This window comes from Piliocolobus tephrosceles, chromosome 19, assembly GCF_002776525.5.
Source record: "Piliocolobus tephrosceles isolate RC106 chromosome 19, ASM277652v3, whole genome shotgun sequence".
NCBI classification, from domain to species: Eukaryota; Metazoa; Chordata; class Mammalia; order Primates; family Cercopithecidae; genus Piliocolobus; species Piliocolobus tephrosceles.
Window position 1 is genome coordinate 21,563,286 of NC_045452.1, and position 16,983 is coordinate 21,580,268.

Below are 16,983 nucleotides of genomic sequence, written 5' to 3' on the forward strand. Positions count from 1 at the left end.
TTCTACTTTCTGAAAAAATTGGCATATGATTATCATTACTTCTTTCTTAGAATTCACTAGTAAGACTATAGGGAACTGAGGTTTGCTCTGTGGTGTGTTTTTGATAATGTGTGTGTGTGTGTGTGTGTGTGTGTGTGTGTGTATCTGTATCTATACATCTTTTTCCCCCAGCTTATTTGACAAACAAAGGTCTTCTCAGGTCAGTTTTAGCCAGCTGTCTTATCCATTTTAACTAAGGCATCAAATCTATTGCCATAACGTTGTTCATAATACTCTCTCATAATCTTTTGGTATCTATAGGGTTTTTAGTTATATACTATCTTTAATTCTTAGAATTGGTAATTTGTAATTATCTTTTTTAAATCAGTCTTAATAGGGGTTTATAAATTTTAACCTTTTTAAAGAGTCAGCTTTAATCTGTTTTTATTTCATTTATTCCTATTTTTGTTGTTTACTTCCTTTTACTGACTTTAGGTTTAATTTGTTCCTTTTTTCCAAGCATCTTAAGTTAGAACCTTCTAACACTGATTTTTGAGGCATTCTTCCTTTCTCATATAAGCACTTCAAGCTATAATTTTCCCTCTAGCAATTTCCTACTAGTTTTGATGCATCTCACATTTTTTGATTTTCATTATCATTGTTTGAAATATTTTCTCATTTCTCTTCAGATTTCTTCTTTGACTCATAGATTATTTAGAAGCATATTGCTAAATTTCCAAATATTTGGGGTTCTTTTATGTATTTCATTGTTATCAATTTCTAATTTAATTCTACTGTGGCCAGAGACCATACTTTTTAAGATTTCAGTCTTTTGAAATTTAGTGTTACTTTTCATTTTCATACCACACTTTATTTCAAAATATTTTTGTTTTTAATGATGCAGTATGCGTTCTTTCTTGGTGAATGTTCCTTTTGCACTTGAAAAAGAATGTTAAAAAAAAGAAAAATAATGTATTCTGCAGTGGTTGGATGTCATGATTTAGAGATTTCAAGTAAGTTAAAGTTTTTGAATAGTTATTCGTACTTTCTGCATACTCATGGATTTTTATGCCTAGTTCTATCAATTGCTGAGAATAATAAAATCTCAAATTAAAACTGCAGATTTGTGTAATTTCTCCCTGTGCCATATTGGTGTGCTGTACCCATTAACTAGTCATTTACATTAGGTATATCTCCTAATGCTATCCCTCCCCCTTCCCCGCACCCCACGACAGGCCCTGGTGTGTGATGTTCCCCTTCCTGTGTCCAAGTGTTCTCGTTCAATTCCTACCTATGAGTGAGAACATGCTGTGTTTGGTTTTCTGTTCTTGCGATAGTTTGCTGAGAATGATGATTTCCAGCTGCATTCATGTCCCTACAAAGGAATGAACTCATCCTTTTTTATGGTTGCATAGTATTCCATGGTGTATATGTGCCACATTTTCTTAATCCAGTCTGTCATTGATGGACATTTGGGTTGGTTCCAAGTCTTTGCTATTGTGAATAGTGCCGCAGTAAACATACGTGTGCATGTGTCTTTGTAGCAGCATGATTTATAATCCTTTGGGTATATACCCAGTAATGGGATGGCTGGGTCAAATGGCATTTCTAGTTCTAGATCCTTGAGGAATCGCCACACTGTCTTCTACAATGGTTGAACTAGTTTACAGTCCCACCAACAGTGTAAAAGTGTTCCTATTTCTCCACATCCTCTTTAGCACCTATTGTTTCCTGACTTTTAATGATCGCCATTTAACTGGTGTGAGATGGTATCTCGTGGTTTTGATTTGCATTCTCTGATGGTGAGTGATGATGAGCATTTTTTCATGTGTCTGTTAGCTGCATAAATGTCTTCTTTTGAGAAGTGTCTGTTCATATCCTTCGCCCACTTTTTCATGGGGTTGTTTGTTTTTTTCTTGTAAATTTGTTTGAGTTCTTTGTAGGTTCTGGATATTAGCCCTTTGTCAGATGAGTAGATTGCAAAAAATTTTCTCCCATTCTGTAGGTTGCCTGTTCACTCTGATGGTAGCTTCTTTTGCTGTGCAGAAGCTCTTTAGTTTAATTAGATCCCATTTGTCAATTATGACTTTTGTTGCTATTGCTTCTGGTGTTTTAGACATGAAGCCTTTTGCCCATGCCTATGTCCTGAATGGTTTTGCCTAGGTTTTCTTCTAGGGTTTTTATGGTTTTAGGTCTAATATTTAAGTCTCTAATCCATCTTGAATTAATTTTTGTATAAGGTGTAAGGAAAGGATCCAGTTTCAGCTTTCTACATATGGCTAGCCAGTTTTCCCAGCACCATTTATTAAATAGGGAATCCTTTCCTCATTTCTTGTTTTTGTCAGGTTTGTCAAAGTTCAGATGGTTGTAGATATGTGCTATTATTTCTGAAGGCTCTGCTCTGTTCCATTGGTCTATATCTCTGTTTTGGTACCAGTACCATGCTATTTTGGTTACTGTAGCCTTGTAGTATAGTTTGAAGTCAGGTAGCATGATGCCTCCAGCTTTGTTCTTTTGACTTAGGATTGTCTTGGCACTGTGGGCTCTTTTTTGCTTCCATATGAACTTTAAAGTAGTTTTTTCCAATTCTGTGAAGCAAGTCATTGGTAGCTTAATGGGGATGGCATTGAATCTATAAATTACCTTGGGCAGTATGGCCATTTTCATGATATTGATTCTTCTTATCCATGAGCATGGAATGTTCTTCCATTTGTTTGTGTCCTCTTTTATTTCACTGAGCAGTGGTTTGTAGTTCTCCTTGAAGAGGTCCTTCACATCCCTTATAAATTAGATTCCTAGGTATTTTATTCTCTTTGAAGCAATTGTGAATGGGAGTTCACTCATGATTTGGCCCTCTGTTTGTCTGTTATTGGTATATAAGAATGTTTGTGATTTTTGCACATTGATTTTGTATCCTGAGACTTTGCTGAAGTTGCTTATCAGCTTAAGGAGATTTTGGACTGAGACGATGGGGTTTTCTAAACATACACTCATGTCATCTGCAAACAGGGACGATTTGACTTCCTCTTTTCCTAATTGAATGCCCTTTATTTCTTTCTCCTGCCTGATTGCCCTGGCCAGAACTTCCGACACTATGTTGAATAGGAGTGTTGAGAGAGGGCATCCCTGTCTTGTGCGAGTTTTCAAAGGGAATGCTTCTAGTTTTTGCCCATTCAGTATGATATTGGCTGTGGGTTTGTCATAAATAGCTCTTATCATTTTGAGATATGTTCCATCAATACCGAATTTATTGAGAGTTTTTAGCATGAAGGGCTGTAGAATTTTGTCAAAGGCCTTTTCTGCATCTATTGAGATAATCATGTGGTTTTTGTCTTTGGTTCTGTTTATATGCTGGATTATGTTTATTGATTTGCATATGTCGAACCAGCCTTGCATCCCAGGGATGAAGCCCACTTGATCATGGTGGATAAGCTTTATGATGTGCTGCTGGATTCGGTTTGCCAGTACTTTATTGAGGATTTTTGCATCGATGTTCATCAGGGATATTGATCTAAAATTCTCTTTTTTTGTTGTATCTCTGCCAGGCTTTGGTATTAGGATGATGTTGGCCTCATAAAATGAGTTAGGGAGGATTCCCTCTTTTTCTGTTGATTGGAATGGTTTCAGAAGGAATGGTACCAGCTCCTCCTTGTACCTCTGGTAGAATTTGGCTGTGAATCCGTCTGGTCCTGGGCTTTTGTGGGTTGGTAGGCTATTAATTATTGCTTCAATTTCAGAGCCTGTTATTGGTCTATTCATGGATTCAACTTTTTCCTGGGTTAGTTTTGGGAGAGTGTATGTGTCCAGGAATTTATCCATTTCTTCTAGTTTTTCTAGTTTATCTGTGTAGAGGTATTTATAGTATTCTTTGATGGTAGTTTGTATTTCTGTGGGGTCAGTGGTGATATCCCCTTTATTATTTTTTATTGCATCTATTTGATTCTTCTCTCTTTTCTTCTTTATTAGTCTTGCTAGTGGTCTATCAATTTTGTTGATCTTTTCAAAAAACCAGCTCCTGGATTCACTGATTTTTTTGAAGGGTTTTTTGCGTCTCTATCTCCTTCAGTTCTGCTCTGATCTTATTTCTTGCCTTCTGCTAGCTTTTGAATGTGTTTGCTCTTGCTTCTCTAGTTCTTTTAATTGTGATTGTTAGCGTGTCAATTTTAGATCTTTTCTGCTTTCTCTTGTGGGCATTTAGTGCTATAAATTTCCCTCTACACACTGCTTTAAATGTGTCCCAGAGATTCTGATATGTTGTATCTTTGTTCTCATTGGTTTCAAAGAACATCTTTATTTCTGCCTTCATTTCGTTATGTACCCAGTAGTCATTTAGGAGCAGGTTGTTCAGTTTCCATGTAGTTGAGCGGTTTTGAGTTTCTTAATCCTGAGTTCTAGTTTGATTGCACTGTGGTCTGAGAGACAGTTTGTTATAATTTCTGTTCTTTTACATTTGCTGAGGAGTGCTTTACTTCCAATTATGTGGTCAATTTTGGAATAAGTGCGATGTGGTGCTGAGAAAAATGTATATTCTGTTGATTTGGGGTGGAGAATTCTGTAGATGTCTATTAGGTCCGCTTGATGCAGAGCTGAGTTCAATTCCTGGATATCCTTGTTAACTTTCTGTCTCGTTGATCTGTCTAATGTTGACAGTGGAGTGTTAAAGTCTCCCATTATTATTGTGTGGGAGTCTAAGTCTCTTTGTAAGTCTCTAAGGACTTGCTTTATGAATCTGGGTGTTCCAGTATTGACTGCATATATATTTAGGATAGTTAGCTTTTGTTGTTGAATTGATCCCTTTACCATTATGTAATCACCTTGTCTCTTTTGATCTTTGTTGGTTTAAAGTCTGTTTTATCAGAGACTAGGGTTGCAACCCCTGTCTTTTTTTGTTTTCCATTTGCTTTGTAGATCTTCCTCCATCCCTTTATTTTGAGCCTATGTGCATATACACTTTTAGTTGCTATATATCCCTAATGTATTGGCCTATATATCAATATGAAATGTCCTTATTTAGTAATAATCCTTGGTTGAAGTCAATTTTGTCTGGTATTAATATAGCCATTCCCACTTTATTATGCTGCTTGCATAGTACATATTTTTATTTGTTTTACTTTCAATCAATTTATGTCTTTGTATTTAAAGCACTTCCCTCATAGATGGCATATAGTTGAGTCTTGTTTTTCTATCCAATCTAAAGTCTCTTCCTTTTAATTGGAAAGTTTATTCCACTTCTATTTAATGTAATTATTGAAATGCTTGGATTTAGGTCTTCTATTTTGCTCTCTGCCTTCTATTTGTCTGTTTTTGTACCTCCTTTCTTCTTTTGTGTTGCTCGAATATATTTTTACTATTCCATATTAATTCCTCAATAGGACTTTGGCTATACCACTTTCCTTTTTACAAGTGTAAATATGCATGCTTAACTTATCATGAGTTAATCATAGTTAATATTATACTATTTCATGTAAAATATAGAACTCTTTCAATGGTATAATTCCATGAACTTTTCATTCTTGGTGCTATGTTGCAATATATATCTATATATGTTTTAAATCCCAAAACACAGTATTATAAGTTTTGCTTGAGTTACATGTACTTTTTAATTAGAAGAAAAAGCATGCATAGTATTTTATATTTATGCATATATTTATCATTTCCAGTGCTCATTATTCTTTTCTGTAGATTCAGGTAACTAGCATAACTTCTCATTAGGCTGAAAATATTCCTTCAGTGTTTCTTGTAGTATGGATTCCCTGACAATCAGTTTTTATTCACTTGAATCAAGTCCTGTTTTCATTTTCATTTTTTTTGGTTCTGCCAGATATAGAATTCTGGGTTAATAGGTTTTGTCATTTAACACTTACAAGATGACTTTTCATTGTCTCCTGGTATACACTGCTTATGATGAAAAATCAGGTGTCATTCATATTCTTGGTCCTCTGCATGTAATATGATAATTTTTCTTCCTGCTTTCAAGATTTTATCTCTGGAATCCAGCTGTCCAACTATCATGTGTCTAGACATAGTGGTTTTTTTCTTTAATTCTGTTTGAAATTCATTGAGCATTTTGGATCTGAAAGTTTATTTCTTTCACATATTTGGAGAGGTTTGAGCATTATCTCTTCAAATAATTTTTTCTGACCCTATGTCTTTTCCTCACCTTTTGGAACTCCAATTACATCAATGTCAGACTGCTTGACACTGTTTCACAATACTGAGTCTCTCTGTTTCTTTTTCTTTAATCTTTTTCTTTCCATTTTTCAGATCAGATTATTTCTATTGATCTATTTTCAAATTCATTTGCTCTTTCATTTTTAATCTTCTGCTAAGCCCTTCCAGTAAAATTTTTATTTCAATTATTTATCTTTCAGCTCCAGAACTTTCATTTAATTCATTTTTACAGTTATTTGCCTGCTGAATGCTCCTTTCTATTCATTCATTGTGAGTACTTTAAGTTCTTAAATGGATTTATAATAGCTGCTTTTAGAATTTGTCTGCTAATTGCAACACCTGGGTCATCTAAGGGTCAGTTTCTACTGACTCTTAATATCTTCATTATGACTCATACTTTCCTATTTCTTCAAATGCCTAGTGAGTTTTAAAATTTTACACTGGACATCTGGATGATACATTGCAAAGTGTCTGGATTCTGTGATACTCCTCTAAAGAGCACTGATTTTTGTTCTGGTTGGAAGATAACTTGCCTGGCCTCTTCAAATTGTCAGCCCTCCAGTAAGCAGAAGCTGAAGTCTCATCTCAGTTCTTTTGGCTTCCAGTAGGATTTTCTTTTCTGGTCAGACTCACTGGGGTCCCCCTATATGTATAGTTTAGTGGTCAATCAAGAATCTGAGAAGAGTTTAGACACAAATAATAAGATTTGCCCCTTCTCAGTCTCCTCCTCTTTTAGGTTTTCATTTATAACTTTCCAGCTTCCCTACCAGAACTGAACTCTCTTCTGATACTCCAGGCTATGAGGACTGAAGAATACCCTCAGAATCTTAATTTCAGCTACTGTATTTTTCAGTTCTACAATTTTCATTTGCTTTTTTTTTTTTTTTTTTTTTGACACAGGATCTCATTCTGTCACCCAGGCTAAAGTGCAGTGGCACGATAATGGCTCACTGCAGCCTTAACCTCCTGGGCTCAAGTGATCCTCCTGCCTCAGCCTCCAGCGTAGCTAGGACTACAGGCACATGCCACCACATCTGACTAATATATATATATTTTTTGTAGAGATGGGGGTCTCTCTATGTTGCCCAGGCTTATCTTGAACTCCTAACCTCAAAGCAATCTCCCTGCCTTAGCCTTCCAAAGTGCTGGGATTAGAGGCATGAGTCACTGTACCCAGTCCATTTGATTTTTAAAATAGATACTAGTATTCTGATGAAATTCTTCATCTTTCCTGTCTTCTTGATCATATTAATATTAATCATAATTTTAAAGTACCTATCTTATACATTCAGAATCTAGATTACTGTGTGTGGATCTGTTTCTGTTGTCTACTTTTCTCCTATATTTCTGGCCTTTTTTTCATTTCCTATTATGCTTGGTAACTTTGCGTTGAAAGCCAAAATTTTTAATGAAAAATTTTAAGAGCTCTCAAGAAAGGATTGAATTGTCTTCTGGAAGGCAGATGGAATACAAGTCAATCACTTTGCTCTAGGTGAAATAGGTTTTATTAATAGTATTTGTGAGGGCTACTCAACTTCTCGTTCGTCCTTATTCCTACAGTATAGTCCTGAGGCCTAGGGTATAGCCTATCAGGGGTCCCAGTGGAAAGCCTGGAGTGTTTCCCATGACTCCTACCATTTGCTGTATCCTGAACTCTGACATTTGTTTCCTTGTATCACAAGATCATCAGAATCTCTGCATAGTTCACTGGCCTTTTAGAAGCTGCTTCCCATTTAGTTTCTTGGCATCTCATCCTGAATGCAGGTAGCTTAGCAGTAGGCAAATGTTTCAGTAAGAAATGACAGAAGGATTTTTAGGATTTCTTCTCTGTGATTCCCTTCCTCTGGAATATGGGCCCTTCAAGTCCCTGACACCTTGAAAGCCCAAACTCCTACCATGTCTCCCAAGCTCAGTGAGACCGTGGAAAGCCTACGCCTCTGATTTTTCTTCAGCTTCTATTATCTTGCTCTGAGAACTGGCAAATGACTCAAGGTGGGGAAACTAAGGTGAATGAGGGACTCATAATTTCCTTCCCCCTCGCGTCTTAACCTATTATGTATTTTCTACTTGGTTGTTTGATGATGACTTCAAACCAACTTTTAATAATTTCCAAGATTTAATAAGTATTTTTGGTAGTAGAATTAGACCAATACTATCTATTATAAGCAGACAAAAAATTCTCCTTGTTAACCAGTTTCAGAGGAACTTCTTGCTAAATTTTAAGTGTACTTGGTACACTCAAAACAACCAAAAAGTATTTTCAATGATCTTCTTGTGGTATTCATGAAATAAATGAACCAAACGTATCCACTTCCCAGGGACAGCCAGGCACATAAGCCATTGGAGCCATCATAACCAGTACTAACTGGTTTCCACATCAGCAGTCTCAGAAGAAAAGTTAATTGGTTGACAAAACTGAGAATCAGTTTTACTACCTTTAGGCTATTCAATATCAAAAAATTCTCGAAAGAGCACCGAGGAAAATCTTTTATTACTCATCGACCTTACTAATACCAATATAAATTTCTTTAACTTAACATGGTGGCTTCCATTGTTTATATTTATGTGTACTTTTGATCTGGGTTTGAGTCTGTTTAAGAGATTCGCATTAAAATCTTTGTATTGGCCAGACACAGTGGATCATGCCTGTGATTCCAGAGCTTTCGGAGGCTGAGGCAGGATCACTTGAGGCCAGGAGTTCAAGACCAACCTGGGTAACATAGCAAGAACCCCCACCTCCACACACAAAAAAATAAAAGTAGTCAGGTGTGGTGGCATGCACCTGTAGTCCTAGCTACTTGGAAGGCTGAGGGGCAGAAGGATTGCTTGAGCCCAGGAGTTCGAAGCTTCAGTGAGCCAAGATTGCATTGATTGCAACAGAATAAGACCCTGTCCCTAATAAAAATAAATAAATTTTAATTTATATTTATATGAGTTGGTTAGCACTATTATATGTAAGAACCAATAAAACTACTACTTAGTCTTTGAAAAATTCATAAACAAAAAATTATTATTTTACTAGTAAACTTTAAAGTAGAAAGCATAATTATATAATGGAGGATGTAGTAACTGACAGCCAATAACCTGAAATCTCAACTGGCTTTATCCTTTATTACCCAGTCTAAACAATATTGCAATCTTCTTAATGTTTTTTATATCTTTATAATATAAAAATATATAATATATACTACAAAAAGGACAAGATCCCCCATCTCTTTTGTGCAATCAGTACACAGCCCTTTTTAAAAGGGCACACATACACCTGTGTGTATGTGGGGGTGTGTGTATATACCAATATACATAATAACCAATTCTTTTTCATATAATCTCTTAATAAGTAATCTACATGTCTAACAGAAAGCACTTACTTCATGCTAGTTCCTTCTAATTTGGTCTGTACCAAAATTGCTCAGAACTTATGGTAATATATTCAACGAAGGACTCAGAACCCACGGTGATGAATTATCTATTGGCCCTTTAATAAAGGGGTACTTTCCCAACTAAAAAGTATGTGTATGGCATGTACATTTTAGTATCACTGATGAAGACTGAAAGGAGGGAACCAAAAAAGACAGAAAGCAGAGAAAAGTAAAATAATGCTTCAAAAGAGATTTTTTTTGTTTTTGTTTTTGGTAGACTCACCCCATGTGGTTGTCTTGAGGATTTTATCATCCATCTGAATGCTGGATTGTGGTGGTTTCTGGTAGGACTTGTTGATTACAGTCTCCTTTTTTGGGTCAAATATTTTGAATGAGGGAGAGAGATAGAGTGTTTCTACAGAGGCCTGGTTATGGAAAGTAGAATCTGACTTTGATATCCTTAAGTTAGGGCTGATAAACTCCTCTTTACTTGACGACCAACATGCTGGTAAAATTGTCAATGTTTTAAGACCTTCTGCAGCTGATTGCTTTTCTAAAGGTGTTTCCAAGAGGTTTTCTGTTACAGTATTTGTAAGGGTACCATCTGATCTCTTGTCCAAATTCACATCTGTCTGCCCAGATGGACTATTTTCTGAGACAGTAGGCACAGCATCTATAAAATAACAAATAAGAACTATAATAAAAAAAAAACTAAAAATACTCTATTTCAAATCTGTTGCAATTTTAATAAATAGGATTTCTTAATGTCATAACAGAATTCTTTCCTATTTAGCCCTTCTGCTTTCTTACTATGCTTCTATATTCTGCCTATTTAAAGTACACCCAAGCTATAATTGACGCCTTAGTCATTTTGGTAGCTGCCTTCTCCCTCTCTCCTCAGTGAAGCACAAAGCAAGGAAAGCTTCAAATAACTTGTCTTTAAATATTTCTCCCTTCACCCACTTATCTGTCGCTGAAACCACCATATTTTTAGTACTTTCCAACTTTCATCTTTTTTACAAGATAAACTAGGGAAAATATGCCACATCATACTGGTCTATCCTTACAGAACCCTCAGCTACCAAAAAAAAAAAAAAAAAAAAAAGCTTTCTCCCCCAAAATAAAGAATGTATTCTTCCACACAGTTTCTATATACAAGGCACATTAAAGAAACTCAATACTTTAGGTAGAAGCTTAATTTTAATAAATGCTTTGTCTATATGGAAGAAAGGAAACAATCTTTCAGAGATGTTCTGACAATTAGTAAAATGCAACTTCCACTGGGTTGGAGATCTTTGTCCATTCTAGTGGTTAATATCACTGAAGTACCTAGAATAATCCCTAGAATATAACAGACAGTATTTATTACAAATAGAAGACAACGAAGGAATTCTAAGAAACTGAAACTTCAGGTGGGCCTGATCTAGGAATGTCTATTGAATCTATGCGTCATAGACCTGGTCCAAGTTTCTAGATGCAAATTGCTAGGAACACTCAGCGCCAGGGCTTGCTCTGCAACAGCTGCATCTGAACGGGGACATGAAAAGAAAGACCGTCATTTTTATGAGGTTGTGTTCATGAAATGAGAAGCGTAATGAGGTAGAAGAGGGCCAAAGGAAGAGGTTATCTTCCGAAGCTCCCAAAGGGACACAAAAATTGTGTGATTCACTATCGAGTGATTATACATCACGATGTATGTCATAAAATACTTCAGAATGCACATTTATATGCTATCCTCATCACTTTTGGGCTCTGCGTTATTAAAGAAAAGAAACTTTTCTTTGTCTCTAAAAACCTTCCTTTTCATTTTCATCTGCAGTTGGAGGTTAGCCTTAGCAAAAAAGCTGCCGGTATGTACCACAGAATTAGACAGTTCAAGAAATTTATGTTGCTATCTTCACCAGAAATTCCATTTTTCCTCCATCCTCTCATCTTTTAAAATTCAATTCAAATATCACTTTCTCTTTAAAGCTTGCCCTGACCCTTTTCTTTCCTCACCCTATCCTATTATTGCATATCTTCACATGTCCTGTTTGAAGCTCTGTGAGTAATTATAACACTTCATATCTCATTTATTACAAGTCTTGTCCCCTACTTGACAAAAGTCTCCTTGAGGAGACCTTACAAGGAGTCATCTTTGTGTCCCAGCACCTAACAGTGCCATTCCCAGAGGACAGTTTCAATGAATGCTCACTGGGTGCAAGGGAAACTGAAGCACAAAGATGAAAGAAAAAGTAACGCCTTCATTTTTCTAAACTGAATATAGTTTAACTGCTTAATAATGATGAAAGGAAATAGGTAGATGAAAAGAACCTCTCCTAAAATATTCCTAATTTGCATATGACTGAAATATATTTAGATGATTGAAAGTCTGTTAAAAATACTAATATAAGCCAGGCGCAGTGCCTGTAGTCCCAGCTACTGGGAGGCTGAGGTGGGAAAATCACTTGAGCCCAGGAGTTCGAGATCAGCCTGGGCAACATCGTGAGACCCCATTTCTATGAAACAACAACAACAACAACAACAAAACCCAAACTAATATATTTCTAGTAGAATACTAGATTACTAGATTTATGGTATTTCAAAGTGACTTTGCATATCACCACATTTATATCAAAGCATTCATTAAAAGTGAATTTTAGTTAAATATTTTTCCACTGACTTTGATTTTACATCTGAGAAAAACAGGACAAAAATGTTTTGCTCTATATGTAACAAGAACATCTTAAAATTTAGCAATATTAAACTAGGACATTTCAGAATGACTAGATGTTTCTGATGAAAATATTCACAAGACTTAATCTAAATCTCAAAATTGGGATGCACAAAGTTGTCTGTATGGCTGCCATTTCAAGGTTTAGAAAAAAGTTTAAAATGAAACAAATGAACAAATCCTTAAAATTCAATGAAGCAAACCAGACAGAAGTCATTCCATTTCTATCAACCCCCTTTCCCAATAGCTGAGGAAGAACAGGCTGCAATCTTTTGGTTGCTTGGTCTTTTGCTAAAGTTGCTAACTTTTTAAATGAATAAAATACTCTGACCTAGAAGAAGCCAAATGAAAAATAATGATTTAAAATGCATAGTACATTATTTCAAAGAGAAAAATGTTTACTTACACAGAAAGCTAAAGAGTCTTGAAGATTCTAGAAAGCAAGTTGTACCAGGTTTCTCTTCCATCAGCCTTTGTCCACCTCTGCTGTCTATGCAATGCGTCAAATTATTCCTCTCCAATTGAATTACTACTTTATAGTTTATATTTGAAAATCCTTCAAAAACTGCCTCTTGTGTCAGAAAGTACAAATTCCTTGGGTTTCAAAGGCCCTCCATTGCTTACTTTCTATTGCTACGACACAGGAAACAAACCCTCAGTCAGGCCATTCTCCCTGTCACTCCATATGCCATGAGCATTTAGGTCCATTTAGCTTCATTCTCCATGTTAACGCAGGGCTCTTGACCATCACCACTGATTCCCCACCCTGCACTCCAACACTGGAATACCCTCCTCTTCTCTGCCTATTTAAATCCTTTTAAACCCTACTATTCCTTAAATACTGCTTCTAGAAGCTATTTCCAATCATGCCTACCACTCTATCTTAATCCTTCCCTTCTCTGAGGTGATATTTCTGTAAACTCATTTTTCACTTTATTATATGCTATTTAGTGCCTATCACATATCATATTAAGTTCCTGCATTTTGACTTTATAACCCGCATCATGCTTTTGCATATGGGAGGTGTCAAATGTTTGTTAACTTTAACTATGTCTTAAATTATAAATTATTTAATATCAACTTTATATGTTGATTTTGTGTATAACAATGTATACTGTATTTGAAGCCTAAAAATAGGAATGGTCCATCAAGAAATAATTGTTAGTACCCACTGTTTACACTGGACTGTATTAGACGCAGGACATATGCATAAGTGGAAGTCACAATTCCTATCGTCAATGAACGAATGTCAATGAACAATGAATTCCTATTGTCAATGAACAAAGTATGGATTATGTATATATAGATAGAGACATATACACATACAAACTTGTGTAAATGTACATATATACACACAGGTATATGTATGATAAACACATAAAAATAACTAATAATATAAGTTACCAGTTCAATTTCACAGTGTCTAAAAAATTGTAGCTTTCCAATAAATGAATGAACAGGAATATACTTGCTTAACAGCAGTTTGAACATGTTTTAGTTTGGATACCCCAAAAGGCAGACTTGGATGCAAGTAATTTGGCCAGTGATTTGAAGAAGCACAAACAAGGGACCGGGAAAGTTAAAACAAAGAAGGGACAAAAGTCAATAAAGAGTATATTAACAAGCAAGTTACTGTTGGGGGGAAATGAGGGCCACTCCTGTTGGGTTGCCTCAGAACTGTTCTCCCAGGGATGAGAAGGTGGAATATTTTTTCAGTAACTCTTACTATCACTGGTTGAGGGTTGACTCTGGGCATTAAATCCCTGCAACTTCCAGGCTGCCCTGCACTTAGGATGAACAAGTCTAAGGGCTCTGGAGAAAGCTCCTGGGTAGAGAAGAAGAGAGATGCAGGTACTTTCAGTGTAAATGGGAACTGGTCACCAAGGCTGCAGCGGTACTCAGAGGAAGGCCAAGAGAGTATGGGGTGGGGCATCAATAGTACTAGCTACAAGATATAATCACTCTCCCCTCCTTTCTCAAAACCCACTGAAATGACAGAAGTGGAATAAAAAGGCATCAACCAGAGGGGAAATAGAACAGAAGAGAAGAGAGGACAACAAAAGATAAGAAATGTCAACAAATTTTGTGAGAAGGAAAAGTTTGTGGAGGATTAGAAGCAGCAAAACCTAAATGCCTGTAGAGGGGAAAGCCAATCTGATGGAAACCAGTTCTCACAACATAACTCCAGAAAGTTTCAGAAATTGGGGACTGGGTATCTTAGAGGTCTGAGAACTTTGTAGCTTTGTTTTGGGGAAAGCATCTTCATTCAAAGATAGTTGTATCTTGTTAGGTAGAAAAAGAGGGTTGTTTTTGTTGCTTGGAAATTTAAATATGTGTAGAATGTGTATGATGCTGAGTAGGCAATGGATGGGCTGTGCAGCTACTGAGCTGCTGTGTCAGCTTCATACTCACACCCTTCTATACTCTTGCTTTGTGATACTGGAGCTGGGACACCACATACCACGTTCATACTTTGCCAGTTAGCTTTTTGTTAGGTGCTGCCAACAAGAGGTGCTAGAGGTAGATGGGAAGGTTAGAGTAGGAAGAGAGGACTTGCTCCTTCCTGTTTGTTCCCCACTCCTGACTGCAACACCCTTGCAACACTTCTCCACTCCATCAATGGGGAAGATGGAAAGAATGCGTTCTTGCCAGTTTGCATTTTTCCAACACTTGTAGCAGCAGCCTTATCATACTCTCTTAACATTAGCACCCGCCAACCAGCAGCCCCTCCTAAGAGGCCTGGGTCAGCACCCCACAGAGCCCCTTCTCCAAGCTTCTAAATTTGAATAACTCCTCCAGCGTTAGGGCGGGTGACTTATCCCTGCAGTTGCTACCTTCATGATATCCTGGTACAGGCTGAGTGTCCCTTATTGGAATTGCTTGGGACCAGAAGTGTTTTAGATTTTGGACTTTTTCGGACTTTGGAATATCTGCATTATACTACTAGCTGACCATACCTAATCTGAAAATTCAAAATCTGAAATGCTCCAACTAGCATTTCTTTGAGCATGACGTTTGAGCATTATGTAGTGCTAAAAAAAATTTTGGATTTTGGATTTTCCGATTAGATGTGCTTAACCTATACTCTTTTTTTGCCCTTTCTGTTTTTAATACTTAATATTTTTGTATTAAATTCTCTCTATTGTATCATATTTTTGTGATAATGGCAGAGTAGTTTCAAGTGGACCAACTCTCCTGTAGATAATGGCCAGAAAATTAAAAAATATATAGAAACCAATAACCTGAAGGCATAGGAGGGGGACCAAAAGTAGGCAGAAACTAGAGAGGGAGAAGAGTTAGAAGGCAGAGAACGCTGGGGAAGTTTGCTGTTTTTCCAACTTGCTACCCTGAATCCAGCCAGCTCTACAGTGATTGGCTAAAAGTGGGCTAAAACCATAGTCTTAACTGGCTTATAAGAACCAGAAAACAAGATTTGGAGCTACCACAGCACTAGAAAGGGGAGAAATCTGGTAAAAACAAAACAAAACAAAACTACAGAGAAAACCATACCTGCTATCATTATAGTCAAACTGCTGATAATCAAACGTAAAAATGAAAATCTCGAAAGTACCCAGAGAAAGATGACCCATTCTATATAAGGGAAGAATGAGATCAATGATGACTGACTTCTCATCAGAAACAACAGAGGCTAGAAGATAGCAGAATGACATCTTTTTTTAATGCTTAAAAAAAAAACTGTCAATGCAGAATTCTATATCCAGCAACAATATTCTTTAAAATTGAAGGCAAAAATCAAAACATTGTAAGATAAACAAAAACTAAGAGAATGAATTGCCAGTAGAAAAAACTATAACAAGAGTTGCTAATGGAAGTACTTCGGGTTGAAGACAAAGTATACCAAATGGAAAGTTGGATCTTTGGGAAGAAATAAAGAGTTCTAAAAATGGAAAATATATAGGTGAATGTAAAAGACTGTTTTTACTCTTATTTTTTTAAAATAAAATATATGTAACTCTTTAAAAAAAGTAACAATTTGTGTGGGGTGTTATAACAAATGTAAATATAATTTAAATGACTATAGCAGCAGTCCCCAAGCTTTTTGGCACCAGGGACTGCTTTTGTGGAAGACAATTTTTCCACAGAACAGGGTGTGGGGGGGATGGTTTGGGGATGAAACTGTTTTACCTCAGATCATGTGGCATTAGATTCTCATAAGGAGTGTGCAACCTAGAGCCCGCACTTTACAGTTCACAATAGGGTGCTCCTATGAGAATCTAATGCCGCTGCTGATCTGACAGGAGGCAGAGCTCAGGCGGCAATGCTAACTCACTTGCTTCTCACCTCCTGCTCTGTGGCCCAGTTCCTAACAGGTCACATACTGCTACCAGTCCATGGGCCGGGGCTGGGGACCACTGGACTATAGCATAAATGATGAGATGGTAAATAGACCTATATGGTTGCAATATTCTTATATTTTATATGCCATGGTGACATGATATTAACTCTAAATAGACTGTGAATACCTAAAGGTGTATAATTTAATCCCTTGGTATAACTACCAAGGCTAATAGGTAAAATGGAATTCTAGAAATTATTGACTTAGCTCAAAAGAAGGAAGGTAGGTAGGAACAGAGGAACAAAACACCAATGAAACAAGGAGAAGGTAATAGAAAAATAGTAGTTGTAAAGCCAACCATTTCAATAACCATAGTAAATGCAATTAACAGGCACAAATTTTCAGACTGGATAAAAAAGATCTAATTATATACTGTATACAAGAGACACCCTATAAAGACAACA

At 36.4% G+C, this 16,983-nt stretch overlaps 1 protein-coding gene across 1 annotated transcript in view; it reads right to left on the reverse strand.

Moving 5' to 3' along the window:
- Nucleotides 1-16,983, reverse strand: part of ENTHD1 (ENTH domain containing 1) — a 121,925-nt gene that overhangs the window by 14,638 nt on the left and 90,304 nt on the right. Inside the window, exon 5 of the mRNA XM_023222245.1 lies at nucleotides 9,793-10,182. Within this exon, the coding sequence (XP_023078013.1) occupies nucleotides 9,793-10,182 (390 nt within the window). The remainder of the gene's footprint in view (nucleotides 1-9,792; nucleotides 10,183-16,983) is intronic.